Source organism: Manis javanica, chromosome 17, assembly GCF_040802235.1.
Source record: "Manis javanica isolate MJ-LG chromosome 17, MJ_LKY, whole genome shotgun sequence".
NCBI classification, from domain to species: domain Eukaryota; kingdom Metazoa; phylum Chordata; class Mammalia; order Pholidota; family Manidae; genus Manis; species Manis javanica.
In genome coordinates, this window is record NC_133172.1 from 38,535,264 (window position 1) to 38,556,721 (window position 21,458).

At 52.4% G+C, this 21,458-nt stretch overlaps 1 protein-coding gene across 4 annotated transcripts; it reads right to left on the reverse strand.

Annotated features, from left to right (window-relative positions):
• Positions 1-833: 833 nt before the first annotated feature.
• On the reverse strand, positions 834-20,884 carry PLLP (plasmolipin). Of its 4 annotated transcripts, XR_012126461.1 has the most exons (5): positions 20,001-20,564; positions 5,907-6,080; positions 4,046-4,158; positions 3,702-3,824; positions 2,629-2,639 (listed from the first exon to the last, which is right to left on the reverse strand). XR_012126461.1 is itself a non-coding variant. In XM_017664337.3 (4 exons), the coding sequence occupies exons 1-4, from the start codon at positions 20,721-20,723 to the stop codon at positions 2,523-2,525; spliced, it is 549 nt and encodes a 182-aa protein (XP_017519826.1). In that variant the 5' UTR covers positions 20,724-20,884; the 3' UTR covers positions 834-2,522. The 4 variants fall into 4 exon arrangements, 3 of the variants coding, with proteins under 3 accessions (XP_017519826.1, XP_073081371.1, XP_036866665.1); XM_017664337.3 differs by lacking the exons at positions 4,046-4,158; positions 20,001-20,564 and adding an exon at positions 20,589-20,884 and having other exon boundaries at positions 834-2,639; XM_073225270.1 differs by lacking the exon at positions 4,046-4,158 and having other exon boundaries at positions 834-2,639; positions 20,001-20,301.
• Positions 20,885-21,458: the final 574 nt, after the last annotated feature.

A 21,458-nucleotide genomic window follows, 5' to 3' on the forward strand; every position in this document is an offset into this window, starting at 1 on the left:
CCCTGCAGGCCAGGCAGGTTGGAAGCACTTGGCGGAGACCTGTTGGTCAGTCTGCCTGGCTGAGAAAAGGCATGTGGACTAGTCCAAAGAAGAAATTATGAAAAATGAGCAAGAAGAAAGACAAATGGTTCTTTTTCACCCTTTTCCACTCAGAGAAAGATGCAAGCAATCCTGTAGTAATTCAACATCAGAAGCTAGGCTTTCTGATTTCTTTTAAAACAAACTTCTAATCTGTCTGCATCCACACAGCAACTTATACCATCAGGGGCCACTTCTGATGGGGCTTGGGCCTGGCCTGGGATGACATCCTGCCAGCCCCAGAGACAGCTGCATTCTCCTGCTGCTTCAGCCTCCTCACCCATAGGAAGTGGTGTGTACCCAAACGCACGGTCTAAGGACTAGGGAGGCATTGGCCTGAGCCAAAAGGTAGTTGTTAAAGCATGGTAAATAGGCTGTGTTTTAGGGTGTCAGAAACCTACTAAGACTTGCCTAAGATTTTGTTTCTCTAAAGCCTCCAGAGAAAATGTCCTTAAATTGAACTGTTACGGCTTAATCCTGAAATGACTGTAATTTATCATTCAAACTCTGAGACACTTGAGAGTAAAAAAGGGATGCTGTTTATATTTACAACAGAACAGCAGGCATAAGCTGGGCCTGGTTCAGGCTGGCACATGGATGTTTGACTTCCTGCCCCACCCCCATTTTGTATTGTGGTAGCCAATCTACAATCATCCCCCTTTTCTGTGGGGGTTACATTTCAAGACCCCCAGTGGATGCCTGAAGCCAAGATAGTACCAAACCCTATACATACTATGTTTTTTCCCATACATACATATCTATGATAAAGTTTTATTTATAACTAGGCATAGTAAGAGGTTAACAACAGTAATAAAACAGAACAGTTACAATACACTGCAATAAAAGTTATGTGAATGTGGTCCCTTTCAAAATACCTTGTTCTATACTTACCCTTGTAATGACATAAGATGATAAAATGCCCACGTGATGAGATGAAGTGGGGTGAATAACGTGGGCACTGTGGCAGCGTTAGGCTGTCTTCTCTCCATACTTGAGATGATCACCTGCTTCTGGACTGCAGTGGACCCCGGGTAACTGAAACCTCGGTAAGGTGGAACTACTGTAGTTACACTTTAATTCCCAGTTTTTAAAAAAAGAACTAAGAGGTGCCCAGAAATGCCTTTGGCTTACCTTCAGAGTATGCTGCTCTGTGGTAGCAGAAAAATGAGCTCAGGAGGATTCCTCCCTGCTGCTGCCCTGCCCACCCCGCCTGCTGTGCCAGCTCTACACTATGGCCACTCTCATTTCACAAACTACTACTAAATTTCACAAACTTTCAAAGTAGGTAACATGGCAATCTTAAGTTCAGCAAGATGATCTAAGTTGCCTAAAGTTTTCCTTAGACAACTAAATGGTTTATTGGCCAACTGAGAATAAAAAAGGGTGCTACTAAGTTTATGCCAGGACGAATGGCATACCCTGGGACTGCCACGGCAAAGCAGGCAGGAAGCTGGTCAGCCTACTGCAGACTGAAGCCGGGGCTGGTGGTGCTGAGCGGCTCCAGAAATGGACTGCACTATAACAGGCACCTGGAACCTTCGTGCTGACTTACCCTGCAGGGTCCCGGAGTATATAAGCATCTACAACCATGACTCCCAATACCTTTTCCAAATAAGTTCTTCCATCTTTATTTTTATAAAAAACAAGAAAGTCTTCCCCAAGCACAGGACAACGCATCAGGCCAGGTCTTGATTCCTCCCTCCATGTCCCCTGTGCCTCATCAGCAGTGTCTCGGGGAAGCAGTCGGCATTGATGTTAGCTTTTCCCAAAGGGAGGATTACAAACAAGGGCTTGGGAAAGGGAGGGAAACCTGGAGAAGATTTTCATCATTGAGAAGTCACTTAAAAACCAGTTTGCGTTAAATAACCAGAACGTCTGAAATGCAGGAAAGACCATGCTGTCAGAAATCATAACCCGCTTTCTACAAAGTCTCCCTACTCGTGACGTGTTGGCCTGGAGGAGGGTCACTGGAGTCAGACCGGTTTCATCAGCTTGCTCAGGGGGCCCAGAACAAAGACGGAGATAAAGATAAATAATGTTGCTTGTTAGGCTTACTCTATGGGGGTCGGGGATGCAGGTCTGGAGTCCTTGTTAGTGTATTTAGTGCTGGTGAGGCTGGGCCCCTGCCTTGGACACTGAAATCCTCTAAAGACAGCAGAGACAGAGCCCTGTATCCCCATCACCTCCTGCTGAATAATGGAGATGGGGAGGGGGTCTCGGCCTTGGATCCTTGCAGCCAACGCATGTGCCGCCTTGGCCAAGCCAGAGGAAGGGTCCTGATTCCTTCAGAGTGTTGGACGAGAGCCCGGGTGATGAGCGGAGAGGAGCAAGCACAGTCCCTTCTGGGCTGACTCCAGGCAGGGCCCAGCCTCTGACTTGCAGGGCACCCTGCACCTGTGACCCAGCTGCAGCCTTCAACCCCAAGTGGGTGAGGCGCCTGTGGTCTAGGCGTAGCCGCCGGCCATCTGACTGGTGGCTGCATTGCTGCCTACTCCTCGCCAGGCCTGGAAGCTGAAGAAAGCACTCACTCCGTAGGCAATCATCGCTAAACATGAAAAGAACTGAAAGAGAAGATACCAAAGCTGAGTCGTCTGTAGCGTGGCACTGGGGATGGGGTGGGGTTGGGGGGGTACTATTATCAGCACCAAAAGGCCCCAGACAGGCACAGACTGTGAAACCTTGATAATGGCCCCTCACTTAACCAGAACGAGTTGTCTGGCAGCCACACCAACTCCTACTTAGCCATTCCCTCATTTAACAACTTTATGTTGGGGGAGACTGATGGGTGCCAGGTTCTGGGGGTGCCCATGTTACATTCTAGTGGGGGAAACCGTTTCACAGCCCCACAGGCAAGGTACATCAGGCTGTAATAAGGCAACCGGGGCATTATGCTAAGTAAGAGTGACCAAGGGTGGGAGGGTGGAACTTTGCACCCTAGGACTCTGTCACCAGTTCATAGGTGCCCTATGCTAGCACCTGTGGTCCATCAGGAGCCCCGAGTCTCTATCCTGGTGACTGAGTTCACTGATTCCAAAACCATCCTCTCTCCAGGAAGAGTGAGGAAATGCAAGCCCTGCTCTAGATCCTGTGCTACCCTGGACTGTGTCTAGGCCTTCACCTCTCTGAGCCTCAGTTTCCTTGTCTGTCCCTGTCCTCACCAGAGGAGTCAGAGATCTCATGAGGACGAGTCTGTGCAGGGCCCCGGGGAGTGAGGTGTGGCAGATGTGGAGAAGATGCTGTTACTTCACTGACTACCATGGGGCCCAAGTGTGGGCTTCCTGGGAAAGCCTGTGAACCCCCCAAAATGCTTAACCCAGAAGGTTTTTCCATATGCCCTTTCATGGAGGGGTGGGGGTTGATAGTTTGATAGCTTTTAACACATTCTCCAAGGGGGCACATATCCCTAAGTCACTGTGGTACAACTGATTTACAGCAAAGTTCACAGTTAACCCAAACTTCCATTTGCCACCACAAAGTATTTCCCCGGCATCCTGATTCCTCAAGGTTTTACTGGTAATGACGCAAGACAAAGTCAGCTCAGCTTCGCTGAGACACACTGAGACTCAGAATGAGAGCTCGGGAGGTGGCAAGAGCCTGGCCGCAGCCCAGGGAACCATACTCACGGAGGCAGCTGCACGCTGGTTATACGGGCGAGTGCCTTTCAGGGAGGTAGGCTCAACCGCAGCAGAGCAGGTGATGAAGGCCGTGATGTAGAGAACAGTGGCACCCGTGTTAAATGCCATTAACTGGGGGGCAGGGGAGGGGAAAACAGGTGTAAGACATGAGACTCTCCAAGGAACTCTGGAACCCGGGTCCCACCAGCACCCCTTCAGTAGCCAGACTGGGCTGGGGCTCAAGGGAGGGAGATGGAGACATGGATCTTTCCCACTAAAAGGGCCTCAGAGGCAGCAGGCCACACACACAGGGTCAAGCCCAGAGGCCATCTGAGCAGGGAGCATAAACACACCTAAGGCTGACAGGTGGGGGCTGTGATGGGAAGGCCAGAAGCAATCTGGTCAGCGGCAGCAGCGACAGTCCCGAGGCAAAACCCACTGTCGATGGCTGGAGACTGAAACGCATCTGGGTGCACCGCACCGGCAGAAGAGCTTAGCGGGCTCCTCCTCCGGGACAGCTCAGGGCCATGCCCAGCCCTCCCTGCTGCCACTGCAGGCCTTGGCTCTGAGGCTGGCCCTGGGGGGAGTGGGCTCACATCCTCTCTACTCCCTGTGGGAGGAACCTGTACCTGCCTTTTGGCTACATCCTAGGTGCAAGACCCCATGTCTAACACCAGGGGCAGGGCCCAGCAGGATCCTGGGCCAGACTGGCAAAAAGGGCCCTCAGCTGCCAACCAAGCCTGGGTCCCATTTCCCCATCGCTGGACCCCTGGAGTCAGTTGAGTCTTAGCAGAGATGTCAAACTGGTGGCCCTCAGACATGTTTGTTCTGTAATTTTAATTATCAACATTCTATAATTAGATTTCATATTAAAACCTGAAGATTTAATATAAACCTTGCAATCTTAAAATACCAGGATTTGGCTCCAAAGGGCCTGCATTCCCATCAACAGTTGGAGCCGAGTAGTGGCGGCTCCCTTCCACAGACGGGGGTGCAGGCTCTCCAGAACCCCTCCTGGCCTTCTTCACTCACCTATCTTGCCTGGGCCTTATAGGGGACTTGTAGCCTCATCCCAGAAAATCTCTATTTGGCAACCCTAATCCAGCCTCCTCTAGATGCAGTCAAGCCCTTCCTGCCCTACCTAATAAAATGTCTAGGAGGGTTCGCTACACTACCCTGGGAAAGGAGCCTCTTCCATCAACTATGGCTGGAGCCCCAAATCTTGTGCTAAGAGGCATCAGGGCCCCTCTATCTCCGGAGATTGATTTCTTTGAGGCTCCTGGGCCATAGGGCTGGGGCTGGACCCTGGCCAGGAAGCCAGGCCTCCCCCTCCTCACCCCAGGATTTTCCCTTCCAGCCCAGCGCCTGCCACAAACCCTGCCCGACTCCTGTCAGTGATGTCAAGATCTAACAAACCAGTTCTGTCTTGAGGATGACTCACGTTTCCTCAGTTTAAAAAGTCATTGAATTCCAAACAATGCTGCCCAGTTCCAGCCTTGCTTGCTTTACAGTCATGTGCCTCTCTTGCCTCTGCTCACTGAAAGCCTCAGACCCCAGCTGCAGGGGTTTTCCGGGTCAGGGAGAAAAAGCCCCAGCAGCTTTCTCCGTGTCTGGCCAGGATACTTCCCATGGATGCTCTCAGCCCTGTGTTCCGAGGAGACTGGCCTGAACAAACGTGGGTTGCCACCCTCTCCCAGGCTGCAGGGGCCTTACCTGGAGGCGGCAGGGTGGATGGATTTCACTGCTGCATTGAGGCCTGACCTACACACTCCGGGCCGCCTGGGGAATTCCTCACCCCTCCATCCAGCCTCCAGGCCCAAGGCGGCCTCTCGGGGCCCAGCCAGAGTCTGACACAACCATTGCAACACGGGTTCCAATCCCGACTGTCCCCAAATAGGAAAAATACTCTAGATTCCCCAGGTCCTCTGATCTCTCCCTTCACCAGCCCTCACACTCCTGCTCTCTTCTCTGGAGAAAATCAAGCCTGTGTCCTCCCTGGTTCATAGCTCTCAGTGCCCAGAAAAACCAGACACGCAAATCATCAATCTTCACTCCCCCACCCAGCTCTGCAGGCCAGCTGAGGGCCAGTGAGGAAGGACTTCAGCTATGCCCCACCCCGCCACTCCCCACTTAGGGAAGGTCACATTGTCAGAGCCGCTCCCAGAAGCAGAGGAGCCAGTTGGCACCACCCCCAGGGCTCCCACTCAGACTCACCACAAGCGGCCAGGGTACCATGTACAACTTCGTGTGCAGCTGAAACAGGTAGAGGATGAAGATGACGATTGTCACCAGCCAGAGGAAGACAGCGACGAACATCACCCAGCCATAGGCCGGGTACAGGTGGTATGGGGTGTCAGCAATCAAGGCCCACACCAGCAGGCCCAGCACCTGCAGCGGGTGACACAGGGCCGGAGTGTCCCAGAGCCCCCACCACTCCGGCTGGAGGCCACAGACCAGAGGCCTGGGTGTAGTGGCTGACAGCATGGACTCAGCCAATGCTAGTTCTAAACCCTGCTCCCCTGACCAGCTGTGCGACCTTGGGCAAGCAACCTCTCAACTATAAAATGAGGGTCATAACCATACCTACCTCCTAGGGCTCCATCAAGGATCTATGACCCAAGTTCACATTTGTAACTTGGGCACAACAGAAGCATATATTTATATTTTTGCCGCTGGTACACTGTGCCTGCTCCAGCCCTGCAGGCCAAAGGGAATTCTACATGGACAGGTTGGCTGACCCTTTGTGGGGTCACCTAGGGAAACTTGGCAAAGTGGGACCCAGCAAAGGGTGTGCTCTGAAGCAGGGCCCAGGGAGCACAGGGGAGGCCCAGAAGCAGCACCTCACCTGTGGCCACCCTGGCCTGTCCTGGACCTCTCCCACCCACTTCCTTGCTGGCCAAGCTACCCTAGAGACTGGGAGGCCTCTCTTCTCCAGAAGGGCGTTCTCTGGGAGCCCTGGGCAGCCGGGTGTGTCTCAGACCAGCCGCTGAAAGGAGGGACTACCATCAGGCTTTGGAGAAAGGTTCCTCTGCTGATGAGCAGAGCTGTCCCCCTTCTTCCCTAGTGAGCAGTCAGGCATATGGCACCAGGGCTCAGGGACCTTGCCATCAGCTTGAGGATGAGCCAACCATCAGTCAGATCATACAGAAGTAGCTCAGGGGAGAGACCCACCTTTAGCTGCTGGTTTGGGGACGAAAAATTCTCCTGGCTGCAAGTTCCTAGACGAGACCCCGGAGGGCTGGCACTCACCCCACGGCACAGTCAAGCTGGGTGCCTGATAGGCACCCCCACCAAGGACCAAAAGGGAAGGTTCTGTATCTACCCAGGAATGACCTTTGCTGGGGGCTGGGGATGCAGTAGTCCTCTGAGCAGTGGGGTTTACTGTACCAGCCCATGAAACAGGTTCTCTGGCCCCTTGTTCCCACTAGGGTGTGGGTTCACAGGAGGAGGGAGGGGTCCAGCGGCTCCTGTAGCTTCTGGAGATGAGGCCTCTCCAGTGCCCAACACTGCCTGGCACACAGTACCTGCTGAATAAATATGTGCTCAGGAGCTAATGGGCCTCAGCACCCTTGTCTGTGAAATACGGTTGGGAACCCGACCTGCATATTACTAAAAGAGGCAGCAGCTATGAATCCGTAAACCTGCTCCTGGACTAGCTTCCCTCCCCCCAGGGAAAGATCTCAGCCCACAGTGGGCGTGGGAGCCCACACAGGTGTCTGCTCTCCCTTCCTGCAGAGTCTGCACCTGCTACCCCCCCCCCACCGGCAGGGGGCTAAGTCCCTGAAACCCTACCCCACCCCACCTTGCCCCCTACTGGCCTCACCTGGCCCACCTGCGCTCCTCTACCACAGACAGGCTGGCAGTGGCCCGTGGGGCCCACTCTGCAGGCAAGAAAGGTGGGACAGGTGTCAGGGCCTCACCAGCAGTCACACAAGCTGGGGACAGAGCTCTTACCAATGAGGACCACAGCCCTCCACCCCATGACCTTTTACCACCCATCTATGACACCCTGCCCACAACAGACACATCAGGAGGCCAAGAGCCTCCGGAGCTGGGTGTGGTCATGGTTCTGAAGGAGAACAGATGTCCTGGGGCAGCATGGCACAGAACCATCCAGGTGAGAACCGGGCATGATAGGGCCAATTAGCATTTCACTTAAAGCAGGGTCCTTCCAGGCCTCCCTGCCATGGTGTTGCCTGGTTCCAACTATCTGAAAGGAAGTCAGAAAATGCAGTGAACTGAAAATCAGGAACAGACCAATTTGGGTACACCTATCCATGAGCGGCATATTCCTCACAGACTCAGTCATGATAACCCCCGAATGCTCTGGGCCCCTCCCCTTTCATTTCACTGATTCCCCCAAAACCTTCTCATCAGTCAGGACTATTTATTATACCCATTTTCCAAACAAGCTCAGAAGGAAATGTGCTGGTGGTCACCTGTGGGTAAAGGGCAGGGCAGGATTTGAACCCAGATCCATCCTTCTCTGGAACCTGGGCCACTGAGAGTTATTCAGTGATTTGGAAAAAATGAGGACACTTCAGCCAGCTCCAGGGGCTAGGCCAATTGGCAGCAGGCTCTCCGTCTCTGCCCTGCCCTCCAGCCCAGCCCTGGCTCCCAGATCAGCAAGCAGCCCTAGGAGATGAAGCCGCTGGATAGGCAGTGGGAATTTCTAGCATTCCTCTGGCCTTGCCACCTGGTCCTGTGCCCAGGGAGTCACCTCGGTTTCTGCCCTAGAACAAGGAAGGTCCATTCTTCCATCCGAACCAGACAGACTGGTTTTTCCTGGCCACTCCCCCTCAGCCCAGGACCCTAGGGATCCCCTGCTCAGAACAGGGAACCCCCACATTTGATGGCCCTTCTGCTGGGCCCAGGCTTCATCTCCAGAAGCTATAGGAGCTGCTGGACCTCTCCCTCCTGCTGTGGACCCACACCCTAGTGAGAACAAGAGGCCAGAGGACTTGTTTCATGGGCTGGTATAAACAGTAAACCCCACTGTTCAGAGGATGGGGGCAGCAGTAGGTAGCTGTGCGTGGAAAACAGGGCAGAGCCCAGGCCCCTCTGACCAGGACAGCCATCTTGTAACTCCAAGACACCCTCTAAGCACAAGCCCTGCCTTCATTCATTCAACAAGTTACCTATTGAGCACCCACTGCTTTGTGTGCTGAAAAACAAAAGCCCTGCTCTCATGGAGCCCCCACTCTACCAGGGGAGCCAAAGTAAAACCCAATACACTGAAATCCAAGTGGATCTCAGAAGTCATACAGGAAAAAAATCCAGCTCAGAAGGAATACGGGGACGGGCAGTGGGGTCACCTGCAATTTTAGGTAAGAGGCCAAGAAAGATCTCACTGGAATATGTGAGCAGAGATAGGGGTGGGTGGGCAAGGTGAGGGAGGGAGCCATGTGGGGAGGCTTAGAACTAGGTGCCTTCCCCTCTAGGTCCCTGTCTCTTGCCTACATGTTCATATGTGCCTGTGTTTCTTGGTAGGTGTCTACACATACATCTGCATGTCTTATTCATGGAGCGCACACGCGCACACACACACACACACGCGCAGAAACAAACCTCACCCCCTCGCCATCGCCATTTCTAGACTCTGAGTTCTCTGCAATTCCTCCTCAGGCAAGCACTACAGATAAACAAAGAGAACTATCTGGAAATCTAAAGGCACAGCCTACCCACCTTTTTTTTTCTGAAAACCTAATATTTCCAGTTAGGCATTTTCACACACTGATATTTGTCCCAGAACCTCTGCACCTCCAAAAGAATTTCTAAGCAATTGGATAAACAGAACTATTTTTGTTAAAATCACCTGTAGGATCAGAGAGGAGAGATTTGTCACAGATGCCAGACCATGAGGCATTCCTCATTAGGGTGGCCCCAGTCCAGGGGCTGGTGTCCTTATAAGAAGAGGGAAATTGAACACAGAGACAGACGGAGAAACTCCATTGAAGATGCAAAGACTGGAGTTATGTATCTCCAAACCAAAGAGTGCCAAAGATTGCTGGCACCCACCACCAGAAGCTAGGAACAGATTTTCCTTCAGAGCCTCCAGAAGGAACCAGTCTTGCCAACAGTTTGATTTTGGACTTTAGCCTCCAGAACTGTGAGAAATTTCTGTTGTTTGAAGTCACCCATTTTGTGGTATTTTGTTATGGCAGCACTAGGAAATTAAAAATCTTTCTTATTCTACTCTGAATCTGCAGACAGATGGCATGATTTGATTTAACTGTACAATGTTAGCATCAGTTCTGAGGGAATGTTGGCCTATTAACCCACTGGGTTCAAGGTCTGGCCCTGCCAACAGAGTAGCTGCATGACCTCAGGCAAGTTGCTAAACCTCTCTGTGCCTCAGTGTCCTCGTGTTCAAAATCTGATAATGTCACAGGGTAGTTCTGAGGTTAAATGAAGTAATATAAGAAAGGAACTTAGACCAATGCCCAATATGGGCTTAACACTCAACATATGCTCTAGTGTCATTAGCATTCTCAGAGGTTAGAACGTGGGTTTCCAGTCCATTCTCCATGCCTGGTTTCCTGCGGCAGTACAAGCCGGTGCAGTTCCTAGGGGTGTCAGGACCCGGTGAGATAACGAATGTATCTAAACTGAAGTTCCAGTGCTCAGCAGATAAGGGTCGGATGCCCATGCAGGCCCTGCCCATCCTTCAGATAAGGCAGCTAGGGAGTAGCCCCAGTCCAGCCCAGCCCAACCCTCGGGCGCCTCCTGGAGCTGCATGCCCTCCACTCCTCACAGGCCCAGGGTGCCAGGCAGAACCTTTCATCCCTTTAGACCTCAGTCTTCCCTTCTGTACAGTGGGAGCAGGGACAGTGTTCTCAGTGAGGCCTGACACCCCTCAATGCAGGCCTCAAGGGGAGTGCAGGGCACAGCCCTGTCTCCCTTGTCTGGGAGGGACTCCTCCAATCCCATGAGCAGGAAGCTAGCTCCTCTCCTGCCCATCCCAAGCCTCCTTTCAATTCTTCCTCTTCCTGGGCTGGGTCAGAAGCTTGTAGATTCACTGTGTGGTCTTGGGAGAGTCACCTAACCTTTCTGGTCTGTTTCTCCATCTGGCATGTGAGAGGGTTGGGCAGGTACCCCAATTCTGTCACCTCAAAAATGTGTCATGCAGGTAAAATGATGTGAAGGGAAAGCAGAAGCTGTAGTGGTCACTGAACGGCTATGAGGGCTGTCAGACTGTCAGGGGGCTGGAGAGCATAAACCCCAGAGCAAGGGAACCGTGGGAAGGGACAGCACCTCAGAACCTGGGGGTTCCAACGCAGCAGCTGACAAGGTCACATGACTGAGGTGGGCTAGGTGGGGGTCTGTGGACATGAGAGCAGCCTGCTGGTATCTGGGGAACACTGGCCTGGGAACAGTCAGAACTTCTAATTTTTTAAAAGACACAAGATAATCTGAATTTCTATGTGAAATCTTCAGCTTTTTAAATGTTGGCGACAAAACCAAATGATTTAGGAACAATGCAAGGACAGGGCCAACCCAGCAGCCCGGGACCCCCTCACTGTACCACCTGGGAGAGGAGGCCCAGGGTACCTCCTGGGGTTCCCCCTCACAGGCAGCTTAGGACACACAGAACTAGGCCTGGCCTGGCCCAGCCTCCACCCCAACCCTAGCCCTTCTCCCTACAGTGAAAGGGACTTTATGGGGACAAAAAGCCACCCATTGTGTCACAGGAGACAAAGGCGCAGGGGACAGAGGCTACGGGTGCCTGGGCTCCCCACGTCCACTCCACACACCAGCCCCTCCCTGTGCAGAGTGGGTGGGCCTGCGGGGGAGGCGCCTTGGAATTCCCGGGCAGTACACTCTGAACCTTTGACACTCCTGGGGCCATCACCCCAGCTCTACCAGAGGCACCAAGGCACATTCGGAACCCAGCCCCGGCACACCGACTGGCCTGGGTGTTAATGAACTCCTCTAAACCTCCTGCCTGAGCTTATCTGAAGAGCAGGCATTACCAAATAGGGTATTTCAGTCATTGACCAAACTCCTGCAGGCCACTCTGTGCCAGGCCCGCCGGTCCAGCCTGGGCCACCACAGGGAGGAGGATGGGAAGGCCGGCTCAGGGCCTGGTTCACCTCCAGGGCTCTCCAGTGGCTGCCTTTGCTACAGGACTTGCTCCTGAGCCTGAGTCTCAGAACTGAGATTTAAAAATCCCACAGATGGAAGGGATTCTTCCAGCCCCACCCAGAGGCCCAGTGCCCCAGGCTCCCTAGGGAGGGCCTCCAGGCCCCCAGTGCACTCTGCATGTCAAGGACCCCCTGCCACCTATTCCTCTGGGGTTTCCCCCAGGGTTTTAGGAAAATCTTCGCAACCAAACTCAAACTGCCTCCTGCTTGTTTGCAGAGCAGCTCCCATTCTCTGCTCTAGGACCAGAGACCACCCCCTCTGTAGTCAGCCCCAACTGTGCAAAGGCAGTTGGGAGCCCCTCGAGTCACATCCCAAGACTTTCCCGGGCTACCAGAGCAAACAGCAGCTCTCCTTGGTGAGGTTCCGAGAATTTCAACTTTGCTTGACAGCCTCCATCCCTTCCACAGGGTCTCCTGGCTCGACCCAGAAAGTCAGCCTGCGTCTGCCCAGCACAAGATGCTTCAGCCATACGAGCCAGTTGTCCCAGGTAGGCCTTGGCCCCTTGGAAGTCCCCAAGTCAAGGCCTGGCATTCATTCCCCTCCTGCCTCAACCCCCTTGCTCGCCTCACCAAGCGCCCACCAGTGCTTCACTCCCAGGACTTCCTCCTCTGGGCCCAATTTGCTCTCAGATAAAGTATGTGGCCCATTTCACAGATGAGGAAATCAAGCTCCTAGAGGATCTAGACCTGGCCCAAGGTCAAGCACAGTAAGGGGTGGGGCCCAAGAAAGATGCCCAGAGAGGGGGCAGGCCTCCATATCCCAGAAAGCAGGAACACTCCCCTGGGGACTAATTTGTTTGGAAGGGGCATTGCTGCCCTGGAGGTCAGAGCAGAGAAGGGACAGGGGCAGGTCTTGAACCCTGGGCAGAGGGGTCAACAGAAGCTTCTGCTCTCAGCACGCCAGGGGGCCAGCACCACAGGCAGGGCCTCCAGAACGCTGGCTGCTGGGAGCATATGAATTTCATTAACACCATGAGGCCTGGCCTCTGGCTGCTGGAGAGCTGGGTGTGGGGACACTCTGCTCTGAAGGTCTTCCTTACTCCTTGGATGTCCTTCTCAGATACTGCCTCTAGTTTGGCTCTAATGTTTTGGGTGATCTTGAACAAGCCCCACCTCACCTTAGCATCAAGGAGGAATGGTGACCCCATTCAGCTAACCCCACACAGGGTGGCAGATCAGCTGGTTCTGAACCCCCACCCCCATTGAAGTGGAATGTCCCAGAACAGGCCCAAGTCTGTTTCCTATCAGCTCATACACTGCACCCTGCCTGAACTTTGGCCTTGCCTTCCTGCCCTCACCTCCCCCTGAGACCCTGGAGTGCCACCCTGGCCCCTCCCATTGGGCAAACAGGACAGGCCAATCCAGCCACCAGTCTGACAGTATCAAGACAGAGCTCACCGGGCTGCCAAGAGAAACATCTCCCCACTCCCCACCCACCACTCCCACCCCAGTGGCCATGGGGAACAGGCAGCACCCTGCGACCCCCTGACCCCCTGACCGTGTATGAGCAGGAAATTGGGGCGGGCCCTCACTGATTCCACCATAAACAACTCACCAGTGGTCAAGGAGTGACCAACACCTGACCTGTAGCACATCCGAAACAGTAACCTCCTACTGCACGTAGACAGTGTGCAGGCTTTACCCCTTTACCCGTCATGGGATGTGGCCTCTTTCCACTTACACATGGTTAAGAAAATCGCCCAACATCACCCCGCCAGGAACACTGAATTCAGGGCTAGCGCTTCCTGCTGTGTGTTCATGGGAATGTGCCTTCCCCTCTCTGGGCCTGGGGAAGTGCCACCTTCACAGTTTTTGCCATACCCACAAACTACCTGTACTATTTTCTTACTCAGTATTTTCCCTTAATTAAAATATTTTCAATTATTTATTTTGAAATTTGTAACATAAATCACATGGTAGATAACAAAATGGTGTTTTTAGCATGTCTCCCTGAATGTCTCCCTTCTCATCTGATACTCTTTTTCTTCCCCAGGGACAACCAAGAGTGGTTTCTTATGTGCCTCTCCAGAGACTGTCTATGAATACACACACACACACACACACACACACACACACACACACTCAGGTGCATCTGTATAGTCTGTGTAATTCTCCCATACACATGGTAGTATTCCACCCACACAATTTTGCACCTCGCTTTTTTTCACTTGACCGTATAGCTGCAGACTGTCTAACATTACATATAGAGCTGTGTTATTGTTTTCTTTGTGGGGGGGGTAAGACATTATCTTTTTGCTAACTTCAGAGTATGCCATTGCACAAACGTTTCATAATACATTTAACCAGTCCTCATTGATGAATGCATATATGTCACACAAATAAATTAATCATTTTAAAAGGAAACTTTTAAATCAGTATAAAGTGGAACACCTACATTATCTACCCAACAGAAGCAAACTATGCACATCAAAAATGTAATACTATTAATACATCTTAGAGAGATACAGTGTCCCTCAGAGTCCAGAGCTTCCTATTTTCAAAAAATTGTTGGAGAGGTGCTCAAGATGGGAATGTGATTGACTATAGATGATACGACACTTTCCAAGATCTACATAGGAGAATTTCTATATTACCTCAAAGTGGGAAGTCCTAACTCTGACTCAATTCCAGAAGCCAGAAAGAAAAAAGGAGAAACAAGAAATTCAGCAACACAAACAGAGATCTGTTTGATAAAACAAATAAAAACACAAAGCAAATCCAAAACAAAGCTAGAAAATTTTTTTTTTTACAAATCTAGAGCTCCTAGTAATGGATAAGACAGACCAACTCAATAGACTGGGGGAAGAACACAAACAAGGAAATACAAAAGACTCTTGAACATATCTTTAAAAGGTCAAACTCACTCAAGAGAAATATGAAATAATACTACATGGATCTGCCCTCTGGCCTATCAGCCTGGGGCACGTGAACATGCGCCAACTCACTGGTGAGGCTCAGGAAACTGGCACCAATAGGCTCCCCGGAGGGAGCCCGTTTGATAAATGTACCGTGTAGATGCGCTCTGTGGCTTGTGCAGGATCATTCACTGCAACAGTGTGTGAAACAGCAAGAGTGGGAACCCCACGTGTCTGTTCACAAGGGACGGGCCACACAAATCACACCACAGGTGCACAGTGGAATGCTAGACAAGTCATAAAAGAGGCATGCACTGAGGCAAAAGACCACCAAGACACATTTTTAAGTGAAAAAGGAAAAGTGTAGAAAGATGCGAATAGAATATACATACCCCTTGGATAAAGTGGAGAGAAGAGGAAATCTATAGCCACGTACACCTCCTTTAAAAACATCTAAAATGGTACATGGAAAACTAATTGGGCATGGGGGACAGATATGTTTCACTGTGCTCTTCCCCACTCTATTTTATTCTGGACCATTGTAAATATATCACCTATTAAAGAATACAAGGAAAATTAGGAATTGAAAAAAAGACACAAGCAGTATTATGAATGCTGACATAGAACAGCCCTAGGTGTATTGCCAAGGGGAAAACTGCAGGGCAGACCCCACATGCAGAGTGCTCCCACCTGCTTTTTTTAAGTGAGGCTAGGGGTTGTGTGTATAAAAATCCATTAACTCACCTCGGAATTCTACATACTGGTGGTAGCCCTGAGGGAGGGCAGTGGGGGGACTGGCTGGGGATGAGAAAGATCACATTTTCACTGATCACCCCCTTGTACTGTTTGAATGTTTTGCTGTGTATCTGTGTAATTTTTGCAAAAAATAAAACAAATTTTTAAAAAAATGGGCACATCAATAGAGAAATGGCTAAATGAGTGGGGGTTACAAGGACACTAGGGGACACTCTCCAAAGAATTCGAAAGGAGGGAGACAGTTTTGTGTAACAGGAAGAGATCATGGGTGCACTAGGTGTGAGAAAAGCAATTTGTTGAACAAAGGATACAAAATAAAACCATCAATGTTAAGATGTGCAAGAAAAAGAACAGGAAACACCCCAAAACAGGTGTCCCCTTGGGGAAAGGGACAGGCAATCCAAGAATAACTTAACCCTTATCTGTAATAGGTTCATATTTTGTAAGGCGAATGTGTTCATATTATTATGCAATTATAAATTAATTTCAAACTCTTTCCTGGCCACAAGTGGGGATTGTGGGCAGAGCTAACAATAAAAAGCAGGGTTTTTCCAGCAGCAGAATCACAGAACCCAAGAATGGACTAACAGTAACCAAAGGGAAAGGCACTGGGGAGGATGGGTGGGAAGGGAGGGAGAAGAGGGGGAAGAAGAAAGGGGGCCCTACGATTAGCATGTATTATGTGGGGGGTGGTACACGTGGAGGGCTGTGCAACACAGAGAAGACAAGTAGTGATTTTACAGCATCTTACTACACTGATGGACCGTGACTAATGGGGTATGTGGGGGGGACTTGGTGAAGGGGGGAGTCTAGTAAACATAATGTTCCTCATGTAACTGTAGATTAATGATACCAAAAAAAAAAAAAGCACGGTTTTCCTCTGGGCGGCAGTCTTGGGGCAGGTGGGCTGGAGGAAGACGGAGAGCCCGGGCTCCCCACACTGCATCCCAACGTGACCAACCTCTCTGCTCACACCTCAGACCCCAATGCCCTTGCTGACTTTCAGGCCCTGCCGTTGTCCCCACCTGGGGAGGAACTGCCAAACATGTTGGGGCTGGAGACAAAGCCCACATGATTAAAGGAAGAACTTTCTAACATTCTTCCAGCACTTTCTAAGTGCTCAAAGATAGAGCACACCTTAAGAGGGACTGTGCTCCCTGTCCCTGGAAGCGTGAAGCTCATGTTGAGGACATACTGAGGGACCTCTGGAAGCAAGCAGAAGAGCCCTAGGATTCTAGGACCCTGTGAATCCTAACTGCCTCTCATCCCAACATGCACTATGCTAAGCCCTTTGCAGGCATCACCTTCCATATTCCCCATAATTCCACCGTCACCATTTTACATACAAGGCTCATGGGTATGAGGGAACTTACCCAAGATCACACAGTCAGGAGGGGACAGAGCTAGGATTTGAACCCAATGTTCTATGCTTCCAGGCCTGTGCTCCCACCAGTACTCTCAGCACTGCCCATGTTGTGATCTAGAGGCAGGTGAGGATTCTGATACCTGTTTATTGACCTGCCAACTGAAATTGTGTGGCCACCCCCAGTCCCAGGAGGTACAGCAAGAAGGAAGAAGGTGCCAAACACCAATGGCCTTACTGCCACAGCCAATTCATTAAGTTTCTATGTCCTCAACATAAGCTTTTTGCAGATTCGCCTGTTCTAAACTTCCTTCTTACTGCCCCCTTGCAACTAAACACTTGCAAGCCCACTTCTTTCAGGAAGGCTGCCCTAGTGGTGCTGGCCCCAGTGAGTCTCCTTCCCTGAAGTTTCTCTCCTCCCCCTCCAAAGCAACCTAGGACCCTCTATCCCCTCCCCAAACCCAAACCCAAACCCAAAACAACAGGAAGCACAGCTAAAGCCAGGCTTTGGCTGCCCAGAGCTGAGTGTAAATCCCAGTTCTGCCACTCTATCTGGTATGACTTTCTATAAGCTCTTCACCCTCTCTGAGCCTGTTTCCACATCAGTAAGCCTATGTAAAATAATCTTTCTCCCCACTGCTTGGGGGCCTTAAAAAAAATAGGAGGGGCACTGAAGGGCATACCATTTATACCTATACTAGAAAGGCTTTGAAATAAGCACAAGTTAACCACACCTTCCACAACACCCCTCTACCCCAGCCACACAAAGCTTTGCAGCATCAAAGCCTCCAGGTTTTAATGACCAGAAGAGTTGTCTCTTCAGATCAAACTTGCTTGTTTCCTTTTTAGATGCTCTATCCATATCCATAAATTCATCATGTTTCTCTTTTTGCTTAGGCTGCTAGAAAGCTCAACAACAAAAAATCCAACAGTCTTAAATTTGCTACAGCTTCCTGGTACAATTATCAATTTTTAACTCCCTTTAAATCAACCTCCACCCTCAACACACACACATACCACCAACTTTTGAAAATGTATTACTTTAACTCTTCTGTCACATGTGGCTTAATATCATATTTCATCTAATGTTCTTTCTGAACTAGATGGGATAGGGGGAGTGATAAACCAGTGAACACTGAGGTTGGTTCACATTTAACACTAGACAAAGAGCACATGAAACTAGGGCCTTTCTACCACCCCCACCCCCACTGGAACACTTCACCAAACCCTGGGAAACAAAGGGGTCTGATGGAGAATTCGCTTTTGTCCTCCATTTACTGCCTCTTCCATGCAACCTTCACTGATACCTCCACAAGAAGCTCATCCTCCAGGCACCTCACCCACAGATCAAGACCTTCTGGAGAGCAGGCTGGGCCTGGGGGCTCCATCACCCCCTCAACAGCACCACCTCCAGTGCCCCGTGGGAGCACAGCTGAGTGTGGTAATTAAGACCATGGACAGAAAAAGATCACTCAGCTCTACCACCTCTGAGAGAACTTGGGCAAAAAACTGACCTCTGAGTCTTCATTTCCTCACCGGTATAACCGGGGAGAATCAGAGAATACAAAGCTCTTAGCAAAGGGCCCAGGAGCCTAGTCTGCACCTGACTGGTGGGAGCTGTTAAGGTTTCCCAGCAGATGGTGGTCCCTGTTGAGCGAACCGTCTCAGACCCAGTGGAGGTGTCCAGTGCTAGAGAAAGAGCTCAGTAAGCAGCTTCCCCGCAAGCAGATTGGTTAAGGCACTAAAAGGTGCAGTTCTTTAGAATGCTGAGGGAAGACCCTCATCCCTCCCCACCCCCCAGGCCCCCAAAGCACAGCAGAGAAGGCAAAGGAAGGCCACCCCACGCTCACCAGTCCCGGGAAGTCTGGAGACCTAAGAGCCACGCTCCACCACAGGTCTCCTGGCAAGTCCCATATCCTACCTAGACCTCGGTAGTAGATGTAGCCCATCTGTGCAATGGGACCCAGATGCTCAGGACTGGGCTGCTGAGCCCACAGGGAGTCCTAAATAAGATTCACTAGCCTCAGGTAGAGGAAGCTATCCAATCCAGCCAGCCACAACAGGGCCCTCCTCTTACTCCAGTTCTCACTGTTCAAATGCTCAGGACTTGTCTACCAGCCCTAGGGGATCGACCCCACCACCTCACTGTCATCCTCAGCCCTGCAGAGGTCCCTCTATGTTGCAAAAGCTCCTAAGGCTGCCAACAGAAAGCTCACCATCTTGACACAGGCACTCAAGCCCCCTCCTCCTCCCCGGGGCTCCTGGTCACCCCAGAAACAAGTGCTTCACCTCCCTGTGGGCTACTCCCTGCTCCTTCCTTCCACTTTCCCATCCCCAAGAGTGGCTCACACAGCACGCCGCCCTGCCACAGATTTTAGAGAAGTTCCAGCACAGAAGCCACCTCTCCTCCAACCGCCTGCCTTGACTCGGAACTTATCTCCGCTCCTCTGCCTCTTCACACCCCTGGGACCTGGGATCCCTGCCTGCTCGCTGCTGTGCTTCCCAACCATCCCAGAGCCTGGCTCACTGCAGCCTCCAGACAGGCTCCGGCTACCTGCAGATTTAAATTAGTCCCGGAACTGACTTGTTACCCTCCCCAACCCTCCCCCAATCTCCAAAACAACTTTGGGAGAGGAGCTCAAAATGTAGATTTCTAGGCTGTACTTCCTGAGATTCCATTTCCACATTTTTTTCCAGGGTAGCAACCAAGAATCTACATAATAAGCCCCTCTAGGAGAGTGGGAGGCTGGGGTCGGGGTGGAGGGCCCACTGGGAGAGATTTCAGGAATTCTGAAATAGAGATAACACTGACCCAGGCGGAGATCAGCTGGGGCCCAGACACCCGTCCTTCAGCCAGTCCACGCTAGGGCCCCCGAGTAGGGGGAAGGCAGGAGATGCCCCAAAGGAAAATAGGTCCTGGCCCTCCTCCAATTCCACCCTAGCCCTCCGAAAATGAACCAGGCCCTCAGTTGCTGGGGAAGCCTCCCACTGGGACAGCCACCCAGCTTCCGGCTCACACCAGAAGGCACAAAGGAAGAGAGCTGTAAAACCCCCAGGCCTGAAACTGCTGTGTAGGGAGACGGATGTTCCCATCGGCCTGCCTCATCTGGGTTCTGCGGAGGGTCTAAGGGACGTAGGAGTTTGCCTCTGGCTTCCCACAGATTCCTCTCTCCAGCGCCAGGCGTGGTACCTCGGCCCCACCTGGACGGCGAAACCGGCTGCAACCGGGCGGGTCACCCAGAGGAGGCCAGAAGGGCCCGGCTCCCGCGCCCTGCCGAAATGCCCGCGTCGGAACCGATGTGCCCTCTGGATTGGACGAGGAAGGTTCTGGGTAACGGCCATGCGGAGCCCTGGCTGCCCAGCAGAGGGTTAGCCGAGTGGACTTTGCCTCAGGCTGGGTCCCCTGGAGGGCTGGGCACATTATCCAGACAGAGAGACAGGCAGAGAGAGCAGGAGAGAGACAGAGAGTTGGGCGCAGTGATGAGCTTATGTGAGCGCTTCTGTGGATAGCCTGGGGACCTCCTGGGGGGATGATGGGGGTGTTGGAGAGTGGGCACTCTGAACAGGTGTGGTCTCAGGGACGGCAATGGGGAGGTCTCGAGGGTGATCTCGGGGGCGACCGTCCTGGAGGCGGCGCCCCGGGGTAGGCACTGCGCGTCGGGATGCGTGAGCCTGGGCTGGACGGTACCGGGAGGAAGGACCGCAGCCCCGGAGCCCCAGACCCCTCCTGGTCTGCCCATGAACTCCCACCCGGGCCCGCGGCCCTGCGCGCGCTCACCAGCTGCAGCAGCATGAGCGCACCGAGGCTGGAACGCACGAAACCCAGGTCCGGGCGCAGCTCTGAGACCGAGGCGCCGGCGCCCTGCGCGGGGCTGCTGGTCCGCGTGCTCACTTTAGCCGGGAACTCGGCCATCGCAGCTCCGCTCCCCTCCCGAGGTCGCTGTGCCTGCTGCCGCCGCCCCTCCCGCGGTGGGTGCCGGCTCCTGCGCCGCTGCTCCCTGGGGGGCTCCGGCTCTCACAGCGGAGCTGGGCGCTACCGCCGCTTGGGGGCGGGGAGTGGGGAGCCGCCAGGTGCGGCCGGAACCCGGGCCCCGCCCACGCCGAGGGACACGCCCCCTTAACCCTTCTCTCGCCTCTGGCCGGTACGGCCTTGATCCGTGGGAAATTGCATCCACTTTACAAACGGGGAAACTGAGGCCACGGTGTGTGAGATGGCTGCGCCAGAACCAGCCTACATAGCTGCGCTTTTCTCCCTCGGGGAAAGCCGTGCGCTGGGAGTTACCACACTCGCCGGGGCTTTGACCGCTGCTCCGCGCCCTCCTGGCCAGTAACTTCCACGCCTCAGATAAACTGGTGACCACTCGCAGAGTGTGCCAGTACAGGCTGTCTCCTGGATGCCTCTAGGGTGCTGGGTGGCCTTGAGCGAGCCCCTGTGCCTCTCTGAAGTCTCTCCGCAAAACAGAATAAGCATCCTTTTACAGTGAGCCCTAAGGAGCCCCAGGAGACTGAGCACCCAGGGGAGGGGCTGGGTAAACTGGGTGCTCCTAAGTCAATAGATGTGATTTTCACTTCTCAACATTCTCAGCAGTAACTTGTAAGAGCGCTCCTCGTCTTGCCTGTAAGATAGGGATACGAAAGTCTCACTTCA